The following is a 21,818-nucleotide window of genomic DNA, read 5'->3' as shown; positions in this document are numbered from 1 at the left end:
ATGTAGTATCAGAAGGACGAAGTGGATAGGCTAAATTGTAGATGCCAACTTGGTAACTTTTACTTAGTTGACTTAGTTGATTTTACTTCGCGTTTTGTGCCTCTTGGCTAATTTGCGAAGATGGGGATGATTGATGAAATGATGAAATTGATGAATGGACATTCACAAACAACCAAGCCCGAGTGGGATTCGAACCCGAGACCCGATGTGCTAACCACTCGGCCACAGGGTCCGGTTCCAACTTGGTAACTAGATTTGCAAATATTTGGTATGTAAGCTGAGACAAAATTCGATATTACCACTTCCATTTGAATTCCTCTTTTTTCCTCCATTTTTCTTACAGTTTGTTTACTTCCTGTTGGGTCACAGAACGTGTCTTCTCACTTTGTTTTGCGGTACATAATGTGGCTGATTGTAGCTATGTCGTTTCTCACAGAATATGCGTGTTCCTGGCAACCCCGCATCGCTTCACAACAGGAAATTACATCTCAAATGCAATCAAATGTTGTGTGTGGTTGCCAGGATACAGGCGGCAAAACGGGCTTTTTTGAACGACTGTGGCACCGAAACTACTGTTACTGAGAAAAGGTGTTTGTTTTGATGTCCTCTGTACGTTTCCGTGATCCGTGGGCGCTATTAAAATGACACCCTGTATATGTTCCAAACTGTTGATGAATATCTTTCACTATTGACTTGTTGAGGGCTGTAGTCCATTCTGTTCTTATGATATGACGACTTTGCGAGGTCTTTTGGATTTAAATTGTCGTGAGGGTCATGGCTGTTTAGATTGTAAATCTATGTTTTCTAGCGAAACTATAAAGAATCCAAATAACTGCAGTGCGAGGTTCAGATATTAATGTAGATAAGGATATCGGAAATGGTACCTGTGCATGTTGTAAGTTTTTATTAAGAGTCTCGGTGTTGTTGCCTTAAGTGACATTCGATAAATAAATGGTTGAGTGTTTGATTAGCTTCTCCGCACTCACAGGAAGTTGATGGAACAATATTCAAACGAGCCAAATGTTGGTTTACTAATACATGGCTTGTACGCATTCTTAATATAAAAACAACCACTGCCCGAAGTAGCTTCATGTTTTGGTACCAAGGTCTATGATTTCTGACTTGAGTATGCCACTTATAGGATGTGATATTTTGTAGTTCTATTTTGCACCACTCCTCCCACTGTTTTTGTAACTTATATTATATATATTTTGATTACTATGCGCACGAATATAAGTGAAAACCACTTTCTGTCCTTGTCGAAGATGCTGCATCGTAGAGAAATTTAAGTATTCAAAAGTTGTTAACTTGTACAAAACAGTTCGCCGAACTCTCCTGAAAATTGGTATCGTTCATTTGAAGTTACCAAAAATGTATTTTTATAAATAAGAAATGAAGTTCAGTTACTTAGTGCCCAAACAGAGTAACCAAATGAGTTAGGTCGAAATATTTGAGTGCAAAATACAGGTTATGTTCTTCCATTTAATCCAAAGAATAAATGGTTCCACTGATTTCCGAATTACAACAATGAAATTACAACGCTAACTTTACGACTAACATTTCCCCATAACTTTTAAAACTTTATCTTGAGTTAAAAGTTAATAACAAAATATAATAATTATGCCTTTCAGTATACTAACTGTATGATATGTAACAAAAATAATTTAAAAGTTTCTTACTCGATATTCACTGGTCAGACGGATCAAGTAGTAAAGTCTCCTAAGGATAATTTAGAAAAGTGAGTATTATTTATATTAACTTATAGAACTTATTATTGTACAAGGCTTAACCCTTCAAAAATTTCTGGTGAGGTAATGCTGTTATGGACTTAGGAACAAATACCGAATAAAAATAAAAATTCGGCAAGATAGTGACAATTTCAATGAGTTGACAACCGTGCTTTGGGAAAGAAAACACATCTACAGGGTCCTCTTATCCCCAACTCCGCCGACAAAGGAAGCTTTCTCCCTAAATTCCCGGTAAGCCGACTCGCACGAAAAGTGCAAAACAGGACGCTGTCCCCTTTCTCGGGAACAGCAGCTTGTTCCTCCTCGCCTTCTTATCGCCTTCGGAGGGGAGGTGATATGGGGAGAAGATCCGTGCACACAACTCTAATAGATTTCCAATTCAAACTACAAGAGAAGAGAAAAACAAAAAAGTGCTCCAAACAATGTCGGGATTTGTTTAGTAAACTTACATAACCCAGGCCAAGGCACAGTTTTGGATGGTTCAGGAGGAGGGACGATAGGGTGGCCCACAATTAAAGTTGCCATACTCAGAAAACTCTGAAGCCTAAGTTCCATTTTTCACCACCAGGTAGAAATGTGGCGCTGAAATTGAATGATTGAAAATTGTGGGTGCGTCAGCACTTAGGCTATTTTATACCAGTCATATTATACGGGGTTCAGCCCCTTACCATAACTAAAATAAACAAGTGTCTGAGGACTAATATACCCCTACCTGGGTTAAAAGCTGAAGGTGTAAAGGGGCACTCAGCACACACAAGAACAAAACACAGAACAACACACCCACAGCCCTACAGAGAATTATTTTGCCCATAGCACCAGACGCCAGAGCCTCGTTGGCCTGCAAAAAGCCTTTACTGGGATGTACTATGTGGAAGTGAGGTTGACATAAGGGTGCCTTAGCTGGTCACCCCTCACACGCCAGCGCTGAAGTGTGAAGCACAGTGATCATCACCCCGGGAAAATATTCGTGCGACCATTGATCATATTCAGTGGCGGCGATTGGGTTTCAAACTAGGGGGCCAAGGTTAAAAAGTGGGGGGACAAGGGAAGTTTACTTTCCCTTGGTATACTATAAGGTTTAGCATAGTACGGGGGCAAAAGTGTTGGGCGGGATAACCGCCCCTGATCATACTGTTTTACGTTTCCAAAGGTTAATTCACATTGACAGTGGGCGTATTGAACACTGCTGTACCGACAAATTCAAATTACTGCTGGTTGTTACTTCAGCGTCACATTTGCACCTGGTGGTGAAAATTTGAACTATATTTTTTCTTCAGCATTCTTTTCCTTATGGTCCCCATAGCCTCTCTACAAAGTTTCAGCGCAATCCGTTGCTTCGAAAGGGCTCCAGAGTGCTCCGAGTAGGGCAACTTTATTTGTGGCCACCCCGTATATAATTATAATTAGGTATATGTTATTATACCTCGGAATGTTAGGAGTTTTAGAAACCTATAATATGCTTTAATAGAATGAAATTGAGCTCTTAAATAAAAAATAGGCCCGAAAGTAAATTCTTAAACTACATTTTTCATAATCTATAAAATTTCTTATTATAAAATGAATTATTAAATGAAGTTTTATTCTTACACGAACGTTCATGTCGAAACGGATATTTTTTTAAAAATTGTAGCACTTCAGCTACACGTTTAATCCTTTATTTCATTTTAATTATAACATTTGTTTTTCGTAATAACAGTACAGTGAATTTTATTTTTTCTAAAGTATTTCACGGTTACATTGCGCCCTTTGTCCGTTAGATTTACTTTAGAGGCAGAAAAAAATATGCAAATTTAAAGTTAAAATAAATAAAATAGTCTCAGATAAAGCATCCACAAGCCTTTTATGCAGATCGAAATTCACCAGAGGAGTATTAAGCGATTTAATTAATGACTGCTGCATTGTGTGTTGTCCAGATATTATTATAATAATTAAATCAAGAAGACTATAAGGTGTGCAGGCAATGTGGCACGAATGGGAGAGGAAAGAAGAGTTTACAGTTTGGGAAACATGATGGTAAGAGACCTGTAGGAAGGCCAAGACGAAGTTGGAGGGATAATGTTGAGATGGACCTAAAGGAAATTGGTAAGGATGGAAAAGATTGGATTGATCTTGCAAAAGATAGGGAAAGGTTTGTGTTGCTGCAGCCATAAACCCTTCGGGTTTTAGAAAGCTAGTGAGGTAGGTAGGTAAAAGATACGTAGATATTCTGTGAAAATCTGCTGAAAACATACTATCAGCTAAAAATATTCTGTTAATCATGAAGTAAGGAATGAAAATGATAGCACCAATAGTGTTTTGAATAATAATCCGAAAATTTAGTATTTCTACACAACTCAATATTAGTATTGGGAGATACCGTGCATCCATTTCGATCTGCAGCCGAGAGATCGGGAGAAGCGTGGCGGGCGGCGCTGACGGAGATGCCGACATTTGCGGCCTGAAATGCCCGCTTATTTTTATGGACATATGCAGACATTTATATAAATATTGCAAAACGAGCACTAACCTGTGTTATAAGAGTATGGTTTTAATTTTAGTAGCTTAGTGACTGTATGTGCCGATGATTTTGACACGCCCACCTCTTGTGAAACACGGCGTAGAGGTTTGTTTGGAGAACGTTCTAACGCTGCACCAATATCATCGAGTTTTGCTTCGGTTAGAATCCGTCGTTTTTGCTTAGGTGTTTTAAAATTTAACGATCCAGTTTCTCGTAATTTAAGGACAAGATGTCTAACCGTATCTCTGTGTGGAGTTGAAACGCATGGGAATTTCTGTACAAATTACCTACACACGTCTCGACACGAGTTTGTTTTCACGTACGTGTCATACATAAAAAATCTTTGTTCTAACGTGAATCTTGCGGCTGGTATTCCAATCGTCTCACTGACACGTCACACATACACACTACAATAACACAAACAAGTAACTGCAAGTAACCAAGAATAACACTCTTGCGCACAGTACGAAATTAATACGCTCTTGGTTTACATTGCTCGCCACTATATTTACAACTCTGTCTTCATCTAGTCGCGAAGGAACAAAAAACTCGAGCTCGGTTATTTCGGATTGCAAGGAAGCTCACGAAAACCATTCACTTTTATCGGTTTCGTCTGCAGTGTAATCCTGATACAGTGTTGCACATTCGAAACCTCCAAACGATTCCCATGGCCACAAAACTCTTTCAAGGATATAAACTTAAACAGGACGTTACTGGTCAAAACTATGATTAAAATGCTTTATTATCAATGGCTCTTAACATCGTTTCTATAGCGTATTTATTTGTGTATATAAGAGCAGAACTTGGATGAATTATAGAAGAACTTTTGCGTGTTATAACACAGGTTAGTGCTCATTTTGCAATATTTATATAAATGTCTGCATATGTCTATAAAAATAAGCGGGCATTACAGGCCGCAAATGTCGGCATCTCCGTCAGCGCCGCCCGCCACGCTTCTCCCGATCTCTCGGCTGCAGATCGAAATGGACGCACGGTATTAGTTTCTAGGATTTTGAAGTATCACAATAACAAAACAAGAGTTCATAATCAAATTATGTAAACCAATTCTAATGTTTCATGCACTAAAAAGTTACAGTAATGTGATTTAGTGATTAGGTAAATGTATATTTTACAAACGTTCAAGCACTACCGCACTCTGTGTGTTACTAAAACTGCAACTTTCTAAAGTTAACACATTTATATATGTAGGCGATTTGCATCATGGGAAATGATAAATAATGAGTCTCAGTTAGGGTTGCCAGATTGTCCCTTTTTTTAAAGAAATGTCCCTGTATCCCGGAAAATGTTCTCGGGACGCCCATTTGTCCCGTATTTAGCTAAAGAAATAACGAATTCAAATTTTATTCTATGTTAAATAAAACCATGTTTATACATTTTAAAATGAAGAATAAAACTTCAATATAAGGAAAATAAACAAAATAATGTTCACAAAGAATAATTATGTTTTCATGATGTAAGAGGTTGTGTTAAAAATACAAAAATTCGTGTACATAAAATTTACGTAGCGCTAGTAACACTGTAATATTGGAACACGATAGGGTTCTAGGGTTAACAATGTTATAAACAGCAATTCATTTTGTAATGTTTAAAAATGTTATAAAAAATAACTTTAACTATATCCATGTCTATATAATCTGTATGTCCTGTTTTCTTATTTTAGAAATCTGGCAACCCTAGTCTCAGGTCTCAGTTGTAGTCTGTGCTTTACAAATTCAACATGAGAATATGTCACATTTTACGTGCACGAGAGAGAGAGAGAGAGAGAGAGAGAGAGAGAGAGAGAGAGAGAGAGAGAGAGAGAGAGAGAGAGAGAGAGGAAACATTTTCAATTGCGAAGCCTAAAATTCAGAAAGAATGATCCTTTGTCATTTTGACATAAGGAAACGGGAAAAGAAAGCGAAGAGGAGAGGAAATGGAAGGGAAAACCGTGCAGGAAATAGAAAGCGGATAAATTTCCTGCCGAAAATGACAATCGACATATTCATTTCTTCTTTTCCTCTTACCATCTCGGGAAGAACTGACTGATAGCAGAATGATGATGAGTGCAAGGAAGCATTGGAAGAGATAACAAAATATATGATGCATTACAAATTCAAGAAGGCTGACATTGTTTGTTTTCCAGTAACCAATAGTAATTATCATGAAACGGATTTGTGTGTAGTAAAAATGTGCTAAATATATATTTAGTTATTTCCACCAAAATATAGAGTTAAATATGGACTTAAAACTGTTAAAAAATATCTTTTTAACAATATAAGACACTACGTACTTAACTCTTGAGTTTTAAAACAATTTATTGCGCTTTTCTCGGCATTGAAATATTACCGTGACTGTCTTGAAGAGAAACCAGAAACGAATCCCGTACGTACGCCACAAAATCATTGCTCCTGGCGCTGCAAAAAAGAAGGGAGGGTAGAGTTAGCGATGGGCTGCTCGACTTGGGACTCTCTTCCAACATTGACAAAATAACGTTTGTAACAATCAGTAGCGGATGCTTGAGCCATCATTGTCTATTGTTGACAAAATTTGTAAATAAACAGAAATGGCACGTGTTTTACAGTTGGGAGGTGTAAAATTGAAAAAGTAAAACCTTATTGATCGGATGACAGAAAACTTGTAATTAACGCAATTGGAGGGTATATAAAAGGTCGCAGACTTTCGTTTGTTTAACGTCACTTCGGACTTTGCCAGTTATTCCCAAGAAAGTCACCCAACTCTTTCTGTTACACGGGGACATGTACGTAGTTATTGCGAGAATATGAAGTATACGTTGATAAATGATATAAAATATGGAAAAAATATGCAAAAATAACTCAAATATGTAAAACATGAGCCAAAGCCTAATTATGTACAAATATGGAAATTAAAAGCTGAATTTTTCGAATCTACATGCCATGATGCTCAAGGATAATCTATAGCTATAAAAATGGATGTATGTGTGTGTGGATGTATGTTTGTTCCGGCATAACTTTCGAACGCCTGGAGCAATTTCAACCAATCTTGGTACACATATGACTTACAATCTGAAAAGAAATACTGAGGGTAAGACACACCTGGTACCCCCACGGGTGGGGGTGGGAAGGGGGTGACATGTAAAAATAATCGAAAACTACCATTATTAGTGTGGAATCCATAGCTTTCGGGGTCGCTAAGATGAATAATGGAACTCCCAATGCCGTTCAATTTATTTATTCTTGCTCCTGGAGGTGAAACTAAAAATGTTGTTTATAATCCAAGTTTTGAGTTAAATTAATATTATAGTGAAGTTTTAAAAGATTTTACTTTATAATTTATATACTGTACTTATACTTTTAAATACCTGTAAATAAAGTTAGTTACATTTTACTCTATAGTTGGAATTCATTATTTTTCCTGTCTAATAGAACATTGGGATAAAAAATACCCAGGCAACGCCGGGTAATCAGCTAGTACAAAATATAACTGATTTCAGCTTCATATATAAATATGTATTTACATATAAATCCGTTCCCTGGTAATTAGTAATTTGGTATGCAAGTTTGTCAGAGACCAAAACTACGAGGGTCACTATTTATATTTTGATCCTAACAATGAAAAAACAGGAATTTGGCATTGAAAACTGCTTTATTTTTTTTCGAAGTATTCTCCTTTATGGTCAATACACTTTTGCATTCGTTCGAACCCTTTGTCAAAGCAGTTTTTCCAATCTTCTTGAGACACCTCCATAAAATAGTTTTTGAACGCATCAATGGCGTCTTCCGCCGACGAAAATCCTTGTCCACGCAATTTATTCTTGACATTCGGGAACAAGAAGAAGTCATTGGGTGCCAAATCAGGACTGTACGGCGGATGACCCATCAATTCGATTTTTTGACTGTTCATAAAGTCGGTTGTTAGACGAGATGTGTGACAGCTGGCATTGTCTTGATGAAGAATGATCCGACGGCGTTTGTTTGTTTTCCATATTTGACCGAAGACCTCTGGCAAACAAATTGTTGTGTACCATTCAGAGTTGACCGTTCTACGTTCCTCTAAAGGAACAGTTGCCACATGACCAGTTTTCCCGAAAAAACAGGCGACCATTTGTTTCGATGTGCTTCGAGCGCGAACAACTTTTGTTGGATTGGGTTCATCTTGAAACACCCATACAGTCGACTGCTGTTTATATGCATATATCCATGATTCGTCACCTGTTGCAATCTTATATACTTCTTTTGAAGCACCACGATTGTATTTATTGAGCATTTGTTTGCACCAATTGACGCAAGCGTCTTTTTGAGTTTTTGTCAAATTGTGTGGGATCCAACGAGAACATACCTTTCTCACAGCTAAATGATCATGTAATATTTTATATATGCTGGTGGAACTAATTCCTATGGTTGCCTCAATCTCACAGTATGTCACATGACGATCTTTGCAGTATTAGGTTTTGCACAGCATCAATGTTTTCTTGAACAACAACTGATTTTGGACGACCTTCGCGAATCTCGTCGGTGAACGAATGGCGGCCACGATTAAATTCGTTATACCAGCGTTTCACAGTGGCAAAGGATGGGGCTTCATCGCCAAATGTGAAAGTAAGTTGATCCATGCACTCTTGTCTTGATAATCCACGTCGAAAATCATAAAAAATCATCGCACGAAAATGTTCACGAGTTAATTCCATTTTATTGTTGTCGCACAATCTCCAAGGCAACATAAACAACACAAATGAAGCTATTGACAAAACATTTGAAGTACGTTATGGTCAATAATGCCAGACGATTCCGTGCAAACGTCAAATCGCGCCTAACTTCAATCAGTGTTGCCAAGACTCAAAATACAAAATATAAATAGTGGCCCTCGTATTTCATGAATTTCAGATGCACGTTTCTCTAAATTAGTGCTTTTCTTCCCTTAGTGCTATTTCAGTATCAAGTTTCGTTCTGTTTAGTGTATTGTTGCTCTTTTATTGCAATCTCTATTTTTGTCCTTCTAGAGCCTAACGTTCCTCTTTCGGTGCGGATATCGATAATTTTAATGTTTATTGTCGCTCTTTACAATATATTCTATCTCTTTCCCCATTGGTTGGATCCTGTTGACGCTCTATTAGATCTCAGTTTATCCTGGTACCGCTCCCGCCACTCGGTGGCCCATCGCCTGCTGAAGACCATGGCAGCCATGACGTGAGTGCTTCCTTCCTATAAGAGGAGCGCTGGAGACAGCACGTGCTTTGTTCTCTGCCCTCTGCTAACCAGAGCTCGCAGTTCCGTTTTGGAGGGAGATTTGAACACTTGGTATCCACATTCACAGCGCAGGGGAGGGGAAGACAACCAGCACACAGGAAGCATGTATTTCAGATGGCGAAAGGGAAGAAAATTCCCCGTAAGGGCTTAAATAGCTCATTGATATTATTTGAATGCCCTTTAGAAGAACTTGTGCAACACCGCGGTCAGTCGCCATGTTTGCACAAAAGATACGTTTGGCAACAATGGTTAGTAGATGAACAGACCACGCAGTGGCGGTAACTACGTATATCGGAATAAATATTGTAACCTATAGTACCCTTATACGTATATTGTGGCTCTTGTAGTGTAATTACATTTTCGATTTCTTAGTTATTTAGCTTTCTATACTATCCGCATCTAGTTTGCTGCAATTTTTGACACCAGCTGTCGGGCAGGTACCTCCCGTGCCAGGCTGGTGCAAGGAAATTGTGTTTCATCTAGTGTACGCAAGGAAAGCGTTGATTGAGTTCAAAATTGTTTATTGATTTGCTTCATTCTACTTCGCTTTTTGTGCCACTTTTGGCACTTATGGAGTAGACGCCTCGGTGTTGCACGTTGTAACTAAACTAGACACATGAGTGCAAAGAGAGTCCAAAAGCGCAGCGAACTAGAATGTCGGGATCAAGGCCACGCATGCCGGTAGAGAAGGGGAGAAAGCGAGTGAGCTGAGCGAAGCAGCACATGCTGCTGCAAAGGCTGGTATACTCTGTCCCGGGAATCTCTGGAGCGAAAGAAAACCAGTATCTGCACAAGTAGGGATTCGAGAGGGTTTGACCAATTAACGCGCGAGAGCGAACGGGATTGCGTGCAGGGGGAAAAGGGACCGCTGCTACCAGCGGTGTGCAGGAGACTGTTCTGCTTTGCTTCGCCGACTCAATATGTCTTCTTCTCTGCCGTTATGCCCGACCTTGATCCAGAGATTCCCGGGACACAGTATAAACGTGATTATTTATTTTCTCATTTATCTGGGCTTTAGGTCGCACGAAATAGCACCTTAATATTCAGTTCCTGGGTCGAGGAAAGACGTAACGTATGGAAGACCGAACTTGCTCTAAGAGAGTTCCCCCGGGCGGTAAGTGAAAAGAAGTGATAAACTGCGGGTTGAGGAGGTGGTAAGTGGATATCACGACGTTCTCCCAGGCTAACGAGAACCGATGTTCTTCGGGCGGAGAAAATTTTGCGGGAGGACCTTCTCGAGACTCGGACGGGAAGGCGGCCGTGGACCGAGTGCCACATACATTTTCATTGGGCGTAAGATGCGAGGGAGGGGGAGGAAAACTTTACCCTTATTGAATCAAGCGGGAGGAAAGATTCTATGCTTATGAACGCCCTTTCTCCGTCCCTGGAAGAGGAAAAAAAAAGCATCGGTTGCATGCAGAGGAAATATCTCCCCGCGGTAACCTTGGTCTTTCCTTATTGGCTCCATCACTCTCAGTTTCTGGAGACACACCTTGCGGAGAGGTTTGGAAACTTGATCAACCTTCGGCCGATCTCTTCCGTAAATTTCCTCCACCTTTCGTTTCGTCATTAAATCCAATAGTGATGTTAAGGAGTCAGGTTGACTCGTGAAAGAACGAGCAATATCCACGAGGTACGCACTGGAGCAGTGGATCTCAATCCTTTTCAGTCCGGGACCCACCTTGAAGGATATTACACTTCATGGGACCTATAAGCATGATGGAAGGCAGAATTACTTGTAGGGGTGTGCACCCAGTTTATAATCATATTTTTCTTAACATCGAGTACTTTAAGAAGATCTCTTTTACGCTTGCTTAAACAAATTACACATACTTCATTCTAGAAAAGTAAATACAGTAAAACCTCCTTAATCCGGACTAAGTTGACCGGTTTAACGAAAGTCCGGATTAACTTAAATAACATAAAAGAACAGTAGAAAGTGCATGAAATCTCCGTTTATAGCAACAAAACACGTTTATTATGGTGTATTTAAAGGGCATAGGCCAAAATACACTAGTACAGTATAGGGTCTGTGTTTTTTTAACAAACTTGTTGCTGAATGTTGTTGGACTTAAAAAAAAATTGTGTGTTGGCTTAAAGCAAGGGGAGTCCGTTACGGAGCAATATGACGAATGCGATTGTTGACTTCGAGCCACATTTAAAACCTTGAATTCTGCTTTTTTCTTTTTTTCCTTTTAGCCTGTTCGGATTAAGCGAAGTCCGTCTTATCGGGGTCCGGATTAACGAGGTTTTACTGTATGTAATTTAAAAGACTAATTTACTGTAGTCTAACATCCTGTGTTTAAAAAAGGTGATAAAATGAACTGCAATAATTACCGTGGAATTTCTCTACTCTCAACAACATACAAAATATTGTGTAACATTCTTTTAACAAGACTAACCCCATATGCTAATGAAATTATAGGTGATTATCAATGTGGATTTAAACGTAACAGATCAACTACAGATCAAATTTTTCACATCAGACAGACACTTGAAAAAAAGTGGGAATATAATCAAAATGTCCATCAGCTATTCATTGATTTCAAAAAAGCATATGATTCGGTCAAAAGAGATAAATTATATAATACATTAGTCGAGTTTGGAATACCTAAGAAGCTTGTTAGTATGATAAAAATATTCACCAGTGAAACAGAAAGTAAAATTCGTGTGGGTAATAATATGTCTGACAAATTTATAATTCATGATGGGTTAAAACAAGGAGATGCATTATCTCCATTGCTCTTTAATTTTGCCTTAGAATATGCTGTAAGGAAGGTAAAAGAAACTAAAGAAGGACTAAAATTAAATGGTGTGACTCAGTTGTTAGCATATGCAGATGATGTAGACTTACTGGGGGATGATATAAATACGATTAAGAATAATGCTAAAATATTTTTCAAAACTGCTAAAGAGATAGGTTTGGAAGTTAACAAAGATAAAACTAAATATATGCTTACAGGCCGAAACCAAGTGTTAGGTAATAATCAAAATCTAATTATTGATAACAACTCGTTTGAACCAGTTTCCAAATTCAAATACTTAGTAGTAATATTAACAAATGAAAATTATATTAAAGAGGAAATAAAAAGTAGGTTTAATTCAGGAAATGCATGTTACTTCTCTCTCCATAACCTTTTGTCTTCTCGTTTAATATCTAAGAAACTAAAAGTTAAAATATACAAAACAGTAATTTTGCCTGTAGTATTATATGGAAGTGAAACTTAGTCCCTTACATTGAAAGAGGAACATAAATTGAGAGTATTTGAAAATAAGATCCTTAGGAAAATCTTTGGACCTAAAAGGGATGAGGAGACAGGTGAGTGGAGAAAGTTACATAATTTAGAACTACATAATTTGTATTCATGTCCAGATATTATTAGAATAATTAAATCAAGAAGACTTAGGTGGGCAGGCCATGTGGCACGAATGGGAGAGGAAAGAGGAGTTTACAGGATTCTTGTTGGGAAACCTGATGGTAAGAGACCTGTAGGAAGGCCAAGACGAAGATGGAGGGACAACGTTGAGATGGACCTAAGGGAAATCGGTAGGGATGGAAAAGAGTATATAGAACTTGCTCAAGATAGGGAAAGATGGAAGGCCTGTGTTGCGTTTCTTCAGCCATGAACCTTCGGGTTTAAGAAGGCTAGAGAGTTAGTTAGTTAGCTAACATCTAACTAAGTAACTAAGTACACATGCTGAAATTCAAAACATTTTTTCTTGTGCGGATAGCTTTGTAATCCAAGCAGGCTCGATATAAATGTTGACACCTCCCGGCAACCGCATACACGCAATATCAAGCGACACCTTATGTCGACATGCATGTGACACACAGATAATTAAGAACTATAGGTATTTTTTACTCTTACGGCGGCCGGTCCTCATGCTGGGAAGGGAAGTGGGGAACGGGGATTACGACGCAGACCAACCAGACAACAGCGGTGGCGCCGAGAGTTACCACGCGGCGGGAACAAGTACCACGTGAACCTCGTTCTACAGGCTGCTGTGTTTCTTGTCGCGCTGGATTGGTCGCTTCCCCGCTCCACACTTTCCTTTCCACCATGAGGATCGGCCGCCGCAAGAGTAGACAATATATATAAATGCTGCGACTGAAACGAAAACGACAGATATCCAATTCCCTTTACTTAAACATCAGAGAGATGCCGGTAAAAAGCAATGGTAGAACGTGAATAACAGAATTGTAGAATTTAAACTACGTACAAGAAGGGTTAAATTTAGTGTGTTAAAAGAAAAAGGTTTTTAAGATACAGTAAATAAATTTCCGAGCCCGACTTCACGACCCACCAAAAGCCCAGCCCTCTCGGGACCCAGTAGTGGGTCGCGCCCCATAGGTTGAGAAACGTTGTACTAGAGTTCTGCAGGGAGAGTATATCGCACGAGCGCCAGATAGTTCGCACGAACGACGCTAGATAGCGTACGGAATTGAGAGGTGCTTCACTCGAGCGAATAACGCTCCAACAGACAAAACGAGCGGTATACGATCGAAGCCCAGTGGTACACCCAACGGCGAAAGAAACAGTAGGCGAATTGTCCATCATCATTTTCATTCGATCTGTATTGCACAATGTGATGACAATGAATTGACATAATGACGTCAATAAGCAGAGAATAATGATTGCTTGGAACCAACATAGTTTCGTTCCTTAAAACAATATAGGATGTAGAATTAGAAAGTAATGAAAATAGTGGTGGACAATTTGCCTACCATTATCTTTGCCGTTGACTGTACATATATAACCGTATTTGTTTGTGGTAGTGGACTCTCAAATATAGATCGTCAACTCAAAGACGCAGTGATATTGAAACTCAAGTGAACGTATTCATCATCTCCATGCTAAAATGTAATTTATTTTACCAATACCATCTTTATGGTAAGGGCCTTGGCTTCGTATAATGTGACGGGTGCAAATATCGTAATTGCTGACGCAGTCACGATTTTATTTCAACCACTTAATCAAGAAACCAGCATCACGAACAACATATGGAACTGACTTCATCCATCCAGTCCAAGATAAACGATTGCGTATTTGTTTGTTTCTTTGTTTGTTTGAAGTCCACTTTATGCTCACAGTCTTTCCGGGACTGTACCTACAGTTTTAAATGCTAAACACTGTGCAATATGCATCTACCGGGGATCGATCCTGGGACTCTATGATTACAAGGTGGCAGGGGGGAGGCCCACTGTTATCTTGTGACGAAACATTAGATCTAACAGTTTTTTACAAGCGAAGCAATTTGGAATCAGGGGAAATCCTTCCAACCTACTAAAACCTGGAACAAGAACGTACTCGCGGGTCTAGATAAGACCGAGACCACAACCAGCCTCAATGGGGAAGTGAATAGCGCAGCGCGATACGAAGTGAGCGGTTGCAGGTTCCAACCCTGTGCGAGGCATGGATGCAACATTGTATTTGTCCCACCTTCCATTTCATCAGTCATCCTCGTCGTCGCGATTAAACCAAAATGTAGAAAAAGCGACGTAAAATAACCAGAAAGTAAGTACAGACTGAGACCTGCCTTGTTATCGTGCCTGAGGAAATATTACTTTACGTAACATGTTCTCGAAAATAATGCGCGATAAATTACTGCCACGTGACTAGTTTGTGAGCTCAATTTCCTTCTTCCTATAATGGATGGGGCAAGATAATCAATGCGGGTCTATTACATAATGTGTTTTTCTTTCAACTTCTCCAGCAGTTTCCATTTCCATGAAAAGGATGATGGTAGGAAAACATTGATAATATGTACAATTAGGGAAATAAGTTTTACGTAATTACTAGCTCTGAGCCGATACCGCTTTAAAACCGATGCTATTCCAAAGATATCGATGCTTGAAAATTGTATTAACTAAACCTTTTTCAAAATACTGATTGATATTAATGGATGAGGATTCGACTACAATTGTGAGTATCAATTTACCAGAGTTTTGCTTTAAAATATTCAAAATTACATCAGAATATAAATGCACTTATGTAATTACAAAATATATACATATACAGGGTGATTCAAAATTCTTATTACACACTTCTAGGGGTTGTAGATGGAACTTAGTAGATCAAGTTTTGATAAGGAACCGCCCGGAAACGTACCGTTTCGGTACTACACAGATGACAAGATCACATAATTTCACATCTCCCGCTTTACCTGCGTCACCACAAGAGCTGCTCCATGTGACGACCCTGAAGTTCATCGCAAACAGTGTACTTCCGACGGATGTTTGCAGGCACACGCTCAAAAATACCTGGTGTGTGCTGAATCGTGTCTGCTGCATCCAGAACGCGTGCAACCAGGTCTTCCTCCGACACTACAGGAGTCTCATAAACAAGAAACTTCATGTGGCCCCATACGAAAAAGTCAAGAGGAGTTAGATCCGGCGATCATGGTGGCCAAGGAGTTGGTACACTGCGACCTATCCACCTGTCCCCGTATGTTTGATTGAGATGTTGTCGGACGTCATGGAAAAAGTGTGCTGGTGCGCCATCATGTTGGAACCACATGTGCTGTGTAAACAGATTGTAAACAGAGGAGGTTGGGAGCAGCATACACGACATAAGGTGACTAAAGACGTCGCTCTCCGTCAATGTGGGCTGCCTACTGTGAAGCGGAAAATGTGAAATTATATGATCTTGTCATCTGTGTAGTACCAAAACGGTACGTTTCCGGACATGGGTACCTTATCAAAACTTGATCTACTAAGTCCCTCTCTACAACCCCTAGAAGTGTGTAATAGGAATTCTAAATCACCCTGTATATATTCACATACTCGTACAAAATCAATGGAGAATTTTGCATAACTTCCAGCATAATTATTGTCCGCGAGAGTATCGCACGGCATTTTTACGGACACCCGGAACGATCAGAACGCATAAAAAGTATCGGCTGGTATCGGCAAATAAAATCCAAACAGATACTTTCCGATACCGATATATCGGCACCGGTATCAGATCAACCATAGTAATTCCATATCTATTAATGTCCATGTAGCGAGGTAAAATTACAAATATTAACGAATTAAACCCTTAAGAACAATAGACATGAATTTCATGGCACAGTCACCTGCAATAAAAATGGTACACCTAGATCCTGAAATACTAGTTTCCCTGCAAGGCGTTATGCGTGTTGCCTAACTTTACGACGATGAGTGGATTCTAATAGGAAATTTTCAATTGCAACCTCTATCATCGCTGTAGAGATAGGGAACACATACAACGCCTTGCGGGGAAGCGGGTATTTCAGGATCTAGGTGTACCATTTTTATTGCAGGTGACTGTACATATATTCTGAGGTATATTTTCCGGATTTGTTTTACGCAAAATGCGATATTTGCTTCATTTCTCCGGTTTTCATCGAGTAACTTAGATAGATTAAATTGACTTATTGAATGAATTACGTTACTTTTCTGCCACTTTTGGCTAATCGCGACGATAAGGATGACTGATTTTATATGATGAAGGGGCACTCACAAAGAACACTTATGGCCAGGCCGGGATCCGAAACCGGTCCCCCTCGCGTTGTGATAACCCACTCCGCAACGGTGGTCAGCCTCTGATTCATTTGTGAGACAAACATTCAGGATACGATTTCCTTAAATTTCTTTATCTGATTTTGACAGAACCAATGCTTTATTCAAACTGCTCTACAATTTCGCAAATAATTCCTTCCTTATTGTGGGAATAGGAAGTGCAGCGCTAACGGAGTTACCAAGAAATCCAGTTGAACTTACAAAATATAGCCCAGAAATTAAAAAATATACGAAAACTATAAAAAATATTATCTGAGCGTCTACACATTTTCATGTTGAACCTATAAGTAAACTCCGTACCAGCTAACTGTAGACCAGGCGAACGAGAACAAGTCTCTGCGCAAGTAGTGACGCGAGACGGCTCCACCAATGAACAGTGAGAGAAACGGGATTGTGTAATAGACGACGGGAGTTACCCGATTTCCTCCTTCGCTATGCAGCGTTGCAAACTTATAATACCGAACGCACATAGCAAACGAACCGTATTTTTGTCTCCAGGTCCGTACGATTGGTTTAAGAATTTCTTAGGGAAATATTATGGATAAAACTGCAAGAGCAAATTTTGACAAGCCGTGCATTTAGCGTACGGACTAAGGTCTGGACCGTACGGTTGGCAACACTGAGCTTTCACCACTCGATTTTCTCCTCCTCCTCTGCCGATATGCGCGACCCTGCTCTACAGTTAGCTGGGACAGGGTATAATTGTAAAGCAACTTCTTTAAACTTTTTCTTATAGGCAAACAGTACAGCAATGATTTGGCACGATTGAACAATTCGAAACTTACTAGAAACAAAATCACCTGCAAGGTGTAATATTAACCCTATAATAATGATTCTTATTCCACAAGAAAGGTAATTTTGTTGCTAATAATTTATCTAGAAGAAACATATTCACATATGCTATACAAAGAAAGATTATGTTACTACGTTAGCTGCTGTTGCATATATACGCCATATTGGACGTACGTCAGTGGCGGAGTGGTTAGGGGTACCCGGGTTCGAATCCTGCCCTTGGCATGGGTGTTCATCGTGATTCATCAATTTCATCACATCATTCATACTCATCGTCATACAAACCAAATCAACACAGTCAAGTACTTACGTGAAATTTAAAAGATTTCCATGAACAGTCAAGTAGTTCCCTAATTGTCGTCACTAGGCTGGGTCAGCACTAATACTTTGGGGAATCCCATCGAGATTCAAACCCGGGACCGTTCGCCCGAAAGGCGATAATAGTAAACATTTACTTTCGCAGAGCCCTTAATAATAATGATTATGATAGACCCTAACTATAATAATAATAGCAATAAAAGTATTATTATTATTTTATTTATTCTTTCATTTTTTCAGTTTCCCAATAGCCGTAATCATCCTTCATTCATGCATCCAGAGTTTGGCTCTGCACAGCCGCCATATTGGCGCCGACAAGAATTTCCGGAATTCTAAATGTTTTTTCCAAGCGGTTTCTCGACGCACAAGAGCTTAAAAATAGTGCAAAAGAGAGAGAAATATGCTGATGGTTGGAAAAAAAGAACGAATAATGGTAGGGAAATCCCACGTTTCATTCTTCTCTCTTTGTATTCATGATTTACCTACACGTTCCGGGCAGCGGGAGTTTCGAAGAGCGGACGGATCACTTCCGAAATCCTTACAGGCGTAGACGAGCGAGCATTGAATAGTGACCGCTCACCTTTTTTCTTTGTGGTAAGCGTCAGAACCAGGGAGTTACAAATCTGTGAACCACACTGCCAACAATCCCACCGTTGAACTATGTTCTTTGATTGATTGATTTGGTGTTTTAAGTCCACTTTATGTTAAAAGTTGGATTCGAACTACTATGTGCCTCCACCGGGTATCGAACTCGGGACCCCTTGATTACAAGGCGACGAGACTACCACTGAGCCATCAGGGAGGTCCGAACTATGTTCTTTGAAACAAAGTACAGTAAAACCTCGTTAATCCGAACTAATGACCAGTTTAATGAAAGTCCGGATTAACTGAAATAACCTAAAAGAACAGTAGAAAGTGCATTAAAACTCAGTTTATAGCAACAAAACAAGTTTATTATGGTTTATTTAAAGGGCATAGGCCTAAATACACTATACAGTACAGTAAAACGTAAAGCAATACGACAATGCAGTGCTTCAAGCCACATTTAAAACCTTGCATTCTGCTTTATTGTTTTATTTTTTGCCTTTTACCTGTCCAGATTAAGCGAAGTCCGGCTTATCGGGGTCCGGATTAACGAGGTTTTACTGTAGTAAATCCTTATGCATTATCGCTCTCAACTTACCCGTGGAAAGATCACACGAAATTATATTCACTTATATCTCGATCGCTTGAATCACTCTTGCTTTTCAGCCATTTTAATTTTTTCAAAATTTATTCTTTGTTGATCAAGACGACTTGGATAGGCAGGCCGTGCGGCACGAATGGGACAGGAAAGAAGAGTTTACAGGATTCTTGTTGGGAAACCTGATGGTAAGGGACCTGTAGGAAGGCCAAGCCGAAGATGGAGGGATAAAGTTGAGATGGACCTAAAGGAAATCGGTAAGGATGGAAAAGATTGGATTGATCTTTCCCAGGATAGGAACACATGGAGGGCTTCTGTTGCTGCAGCCATAAACCTTCGGGTTTGAGAAGGCTAGGGAGTAGTTAGTTAGTACTTCTAAGGATCTGTGTATTATATCTTTTCTTTTTTATTACAATTTTGTTTCAAAATGTTTGCTTTCAGACAGCGTAATATATCGTCGAAGCGAAGGGCTCTCAACAAAACAAAAATCGCACATTACTCAAAGCTGCCTTGAAGAATTCTTTGGAGATGGAACTCTGTTTTACAAATCTGATAAAATCACTTAAGACACTTTTGCATTTTCTATTACTACGACAAAAACATATAGGAAAGAAAACTCACTAAAACTGAGTAGAAATATTGAATATATAATGCACACATTTAAACTTAAAAAAGTGTAACGTGATCGCTAGCGGTTGAGCTCTGCACTCACAACTCTACAACAACAATGGTGTATCTCATAATGCCGTTTAAACTATCTCCTTAGAATGTGGTGTCACACGTGACACTAAAAGTCAGCTAGATAGCACCACAGGCCAATATTTTTAATACTGTTAAAATGGCATTTCATTAAAATTGAAAGTGTGTTCTGCGTTCACCCGCGACCGATCTTGTCTGATCGTGTCTGATCTCCTCAACTGATGCATTTCTGTGTGTATTTTGATGGATAAAAATGGCATCATTAGCAGTTTATGTACTTTAACACGATATTGATGTCAACGTATTTGTTTTCTGCGTGTAAATTTCTAAGTGTCAGCTAATGCCACTAGATGGTAATCACATTTTGTCCTGCCGAAAGTTCACAAAACTTAAAAATTATATTCACAAATCTGAACAATCCATATCCACAAAAATCAATTAATTTCAATATAATTTCTTGAATAGTTAATACCTTATCTGTAAATATATGTACTACTTACATTCATTTGCAATCAAAGTTGCAACGTTTGTAAATGTTACTAGCAGCACTCAAGTATGTAAGGGGAAATAAAAATATATCAGTGACAACGTATATCGTATCATTCTAAAGATTGATACGATATTATTTAAGATTGATTGGTTTCATACATGCAGGATAGAAACTATTATTTTCCTAGGCTCCTGACGTCGAAATAAGGCTTTACTGAGCAGAGCATTAAGAAAAGTTGTTCGCCTTAATGCGTCGCGTTCTACCCTATATAATGGGGTATCAAACCAATGGGGTTTAGTTCATCCCCTAAATTGCACCACTTGCTTGCCGCGACGGCCCCGACAGGGGTCAGATACGAGATAACTGATCTAACTTAAGTAAATGACATAACAGTTGTTTTATCTCGACCCTTCTGACTGAGAAAGGCAGATAGAGGAATAATGATAACTCACCCTGTCCGATATCGTGCAGAACCTCTCTCCCTCCGTATTCACCTATTAGCGATCAATTACCAAAAATCCCCTTGTCCCTCTTGTCACTTTTGCTTCACCTTGACTCACCTTTCCCCAAAGGAACCGTCTCGCCGCTTCCTGTGGCTAAACGTCTCAACAAAATCCAACTACAGGTCTGGGCAAGTTAGAGAAAGATTATGCACGATATCGAGCTGGGATGTTACGACAACTTCTATATTTTGGTGAAAGTAAGACTAGGTGACCATTTTATTAGAGGGAAAAACAAAGAAAGCTGTTGTGAACAGAGCCACCAACATATAAATGAAATTTACAAAAGGACTCAAATGTTTACAATACTGTAGTTTACAATTTAAGTAACAACGCACATAAAGGTGTCCGATCCTCCACATTCCATAAGCTATTTCTTTCATGCTTGTGTAACTAACTTCTTAACCGACCCTCGTGTATCAGAAAATCTTAACCAAACCGAAATACTTGTTAGCGGATTCTTACCTGTCTCCGTGGGGCAAATCAAATCCATCCAGCTTCCACGTGATATACGGGGGTGGGTTTCCAGCGGCGCTGCATTTGAGGGACACAGACGGCCCCGGTTGAAGCGTTTGCTCGATGAAGCTGTAGAGGAGGCTCGGAGGTGCGTCTGAAACGAAAGGGTTCCATCTCTCAGTTATTGGAAAGAAACAAAAGGAACTGTGCCAAAATAAAAATTCGCTGAGAATAAACACTAAGCTGTTTTTTTCTTCGGTTTCACAACAGTTATTGAAGCCTTTGATCCTATAAGCAAACGCACACTGTCAAAAATTAAGTTCGAGTTTGGTACCAAGTTAAGCTGCTAGTAGGGCGGACAATAACT

General features: G+C 39.3%; 1 protein-coding gene across 1 annotated transcript in view; it reads right to left on the bottom strand.

Moving 5' to 3' along the window:
• Window positions 1–21,818, bottom strand: part of LOC145996198 (cell adhesion molecule Dscam2-like) — a 501,892-nt gene that overhangs the window by 129,622 nt on the left and 350,452 nt on the right. The window contains exon 8 of the mRNA XM_083132598.1: window positions 21,461–21,605. Within this exon, the coding sequence (XP_082988724.1) occupies window positions 21,461–21,605 (145 nt within the window). The remainder of the gene's footprint in view (window positions 1–21,460; window positions 21,606–21,818) is intronic.

This window comes from Lepisma saccharinum, chromosome 1 (assembly GCF_977018435.1).
Source record: "Lepisma saccharinum chromosome 1, izLepSacc3.1, whole genome shotgun sequence".
NCBI classification, from domain to species: Eukaryota; Metazoa; Arthropoda; class Insecta; order Zygentoma; family Lepismatidae; genus Lepisma; species Lepisma saccharinum.
Note: the sequence above shows the minus strand (reverse complement) of the source record. Positions and strands in the feature narration are given on the sequence as shown.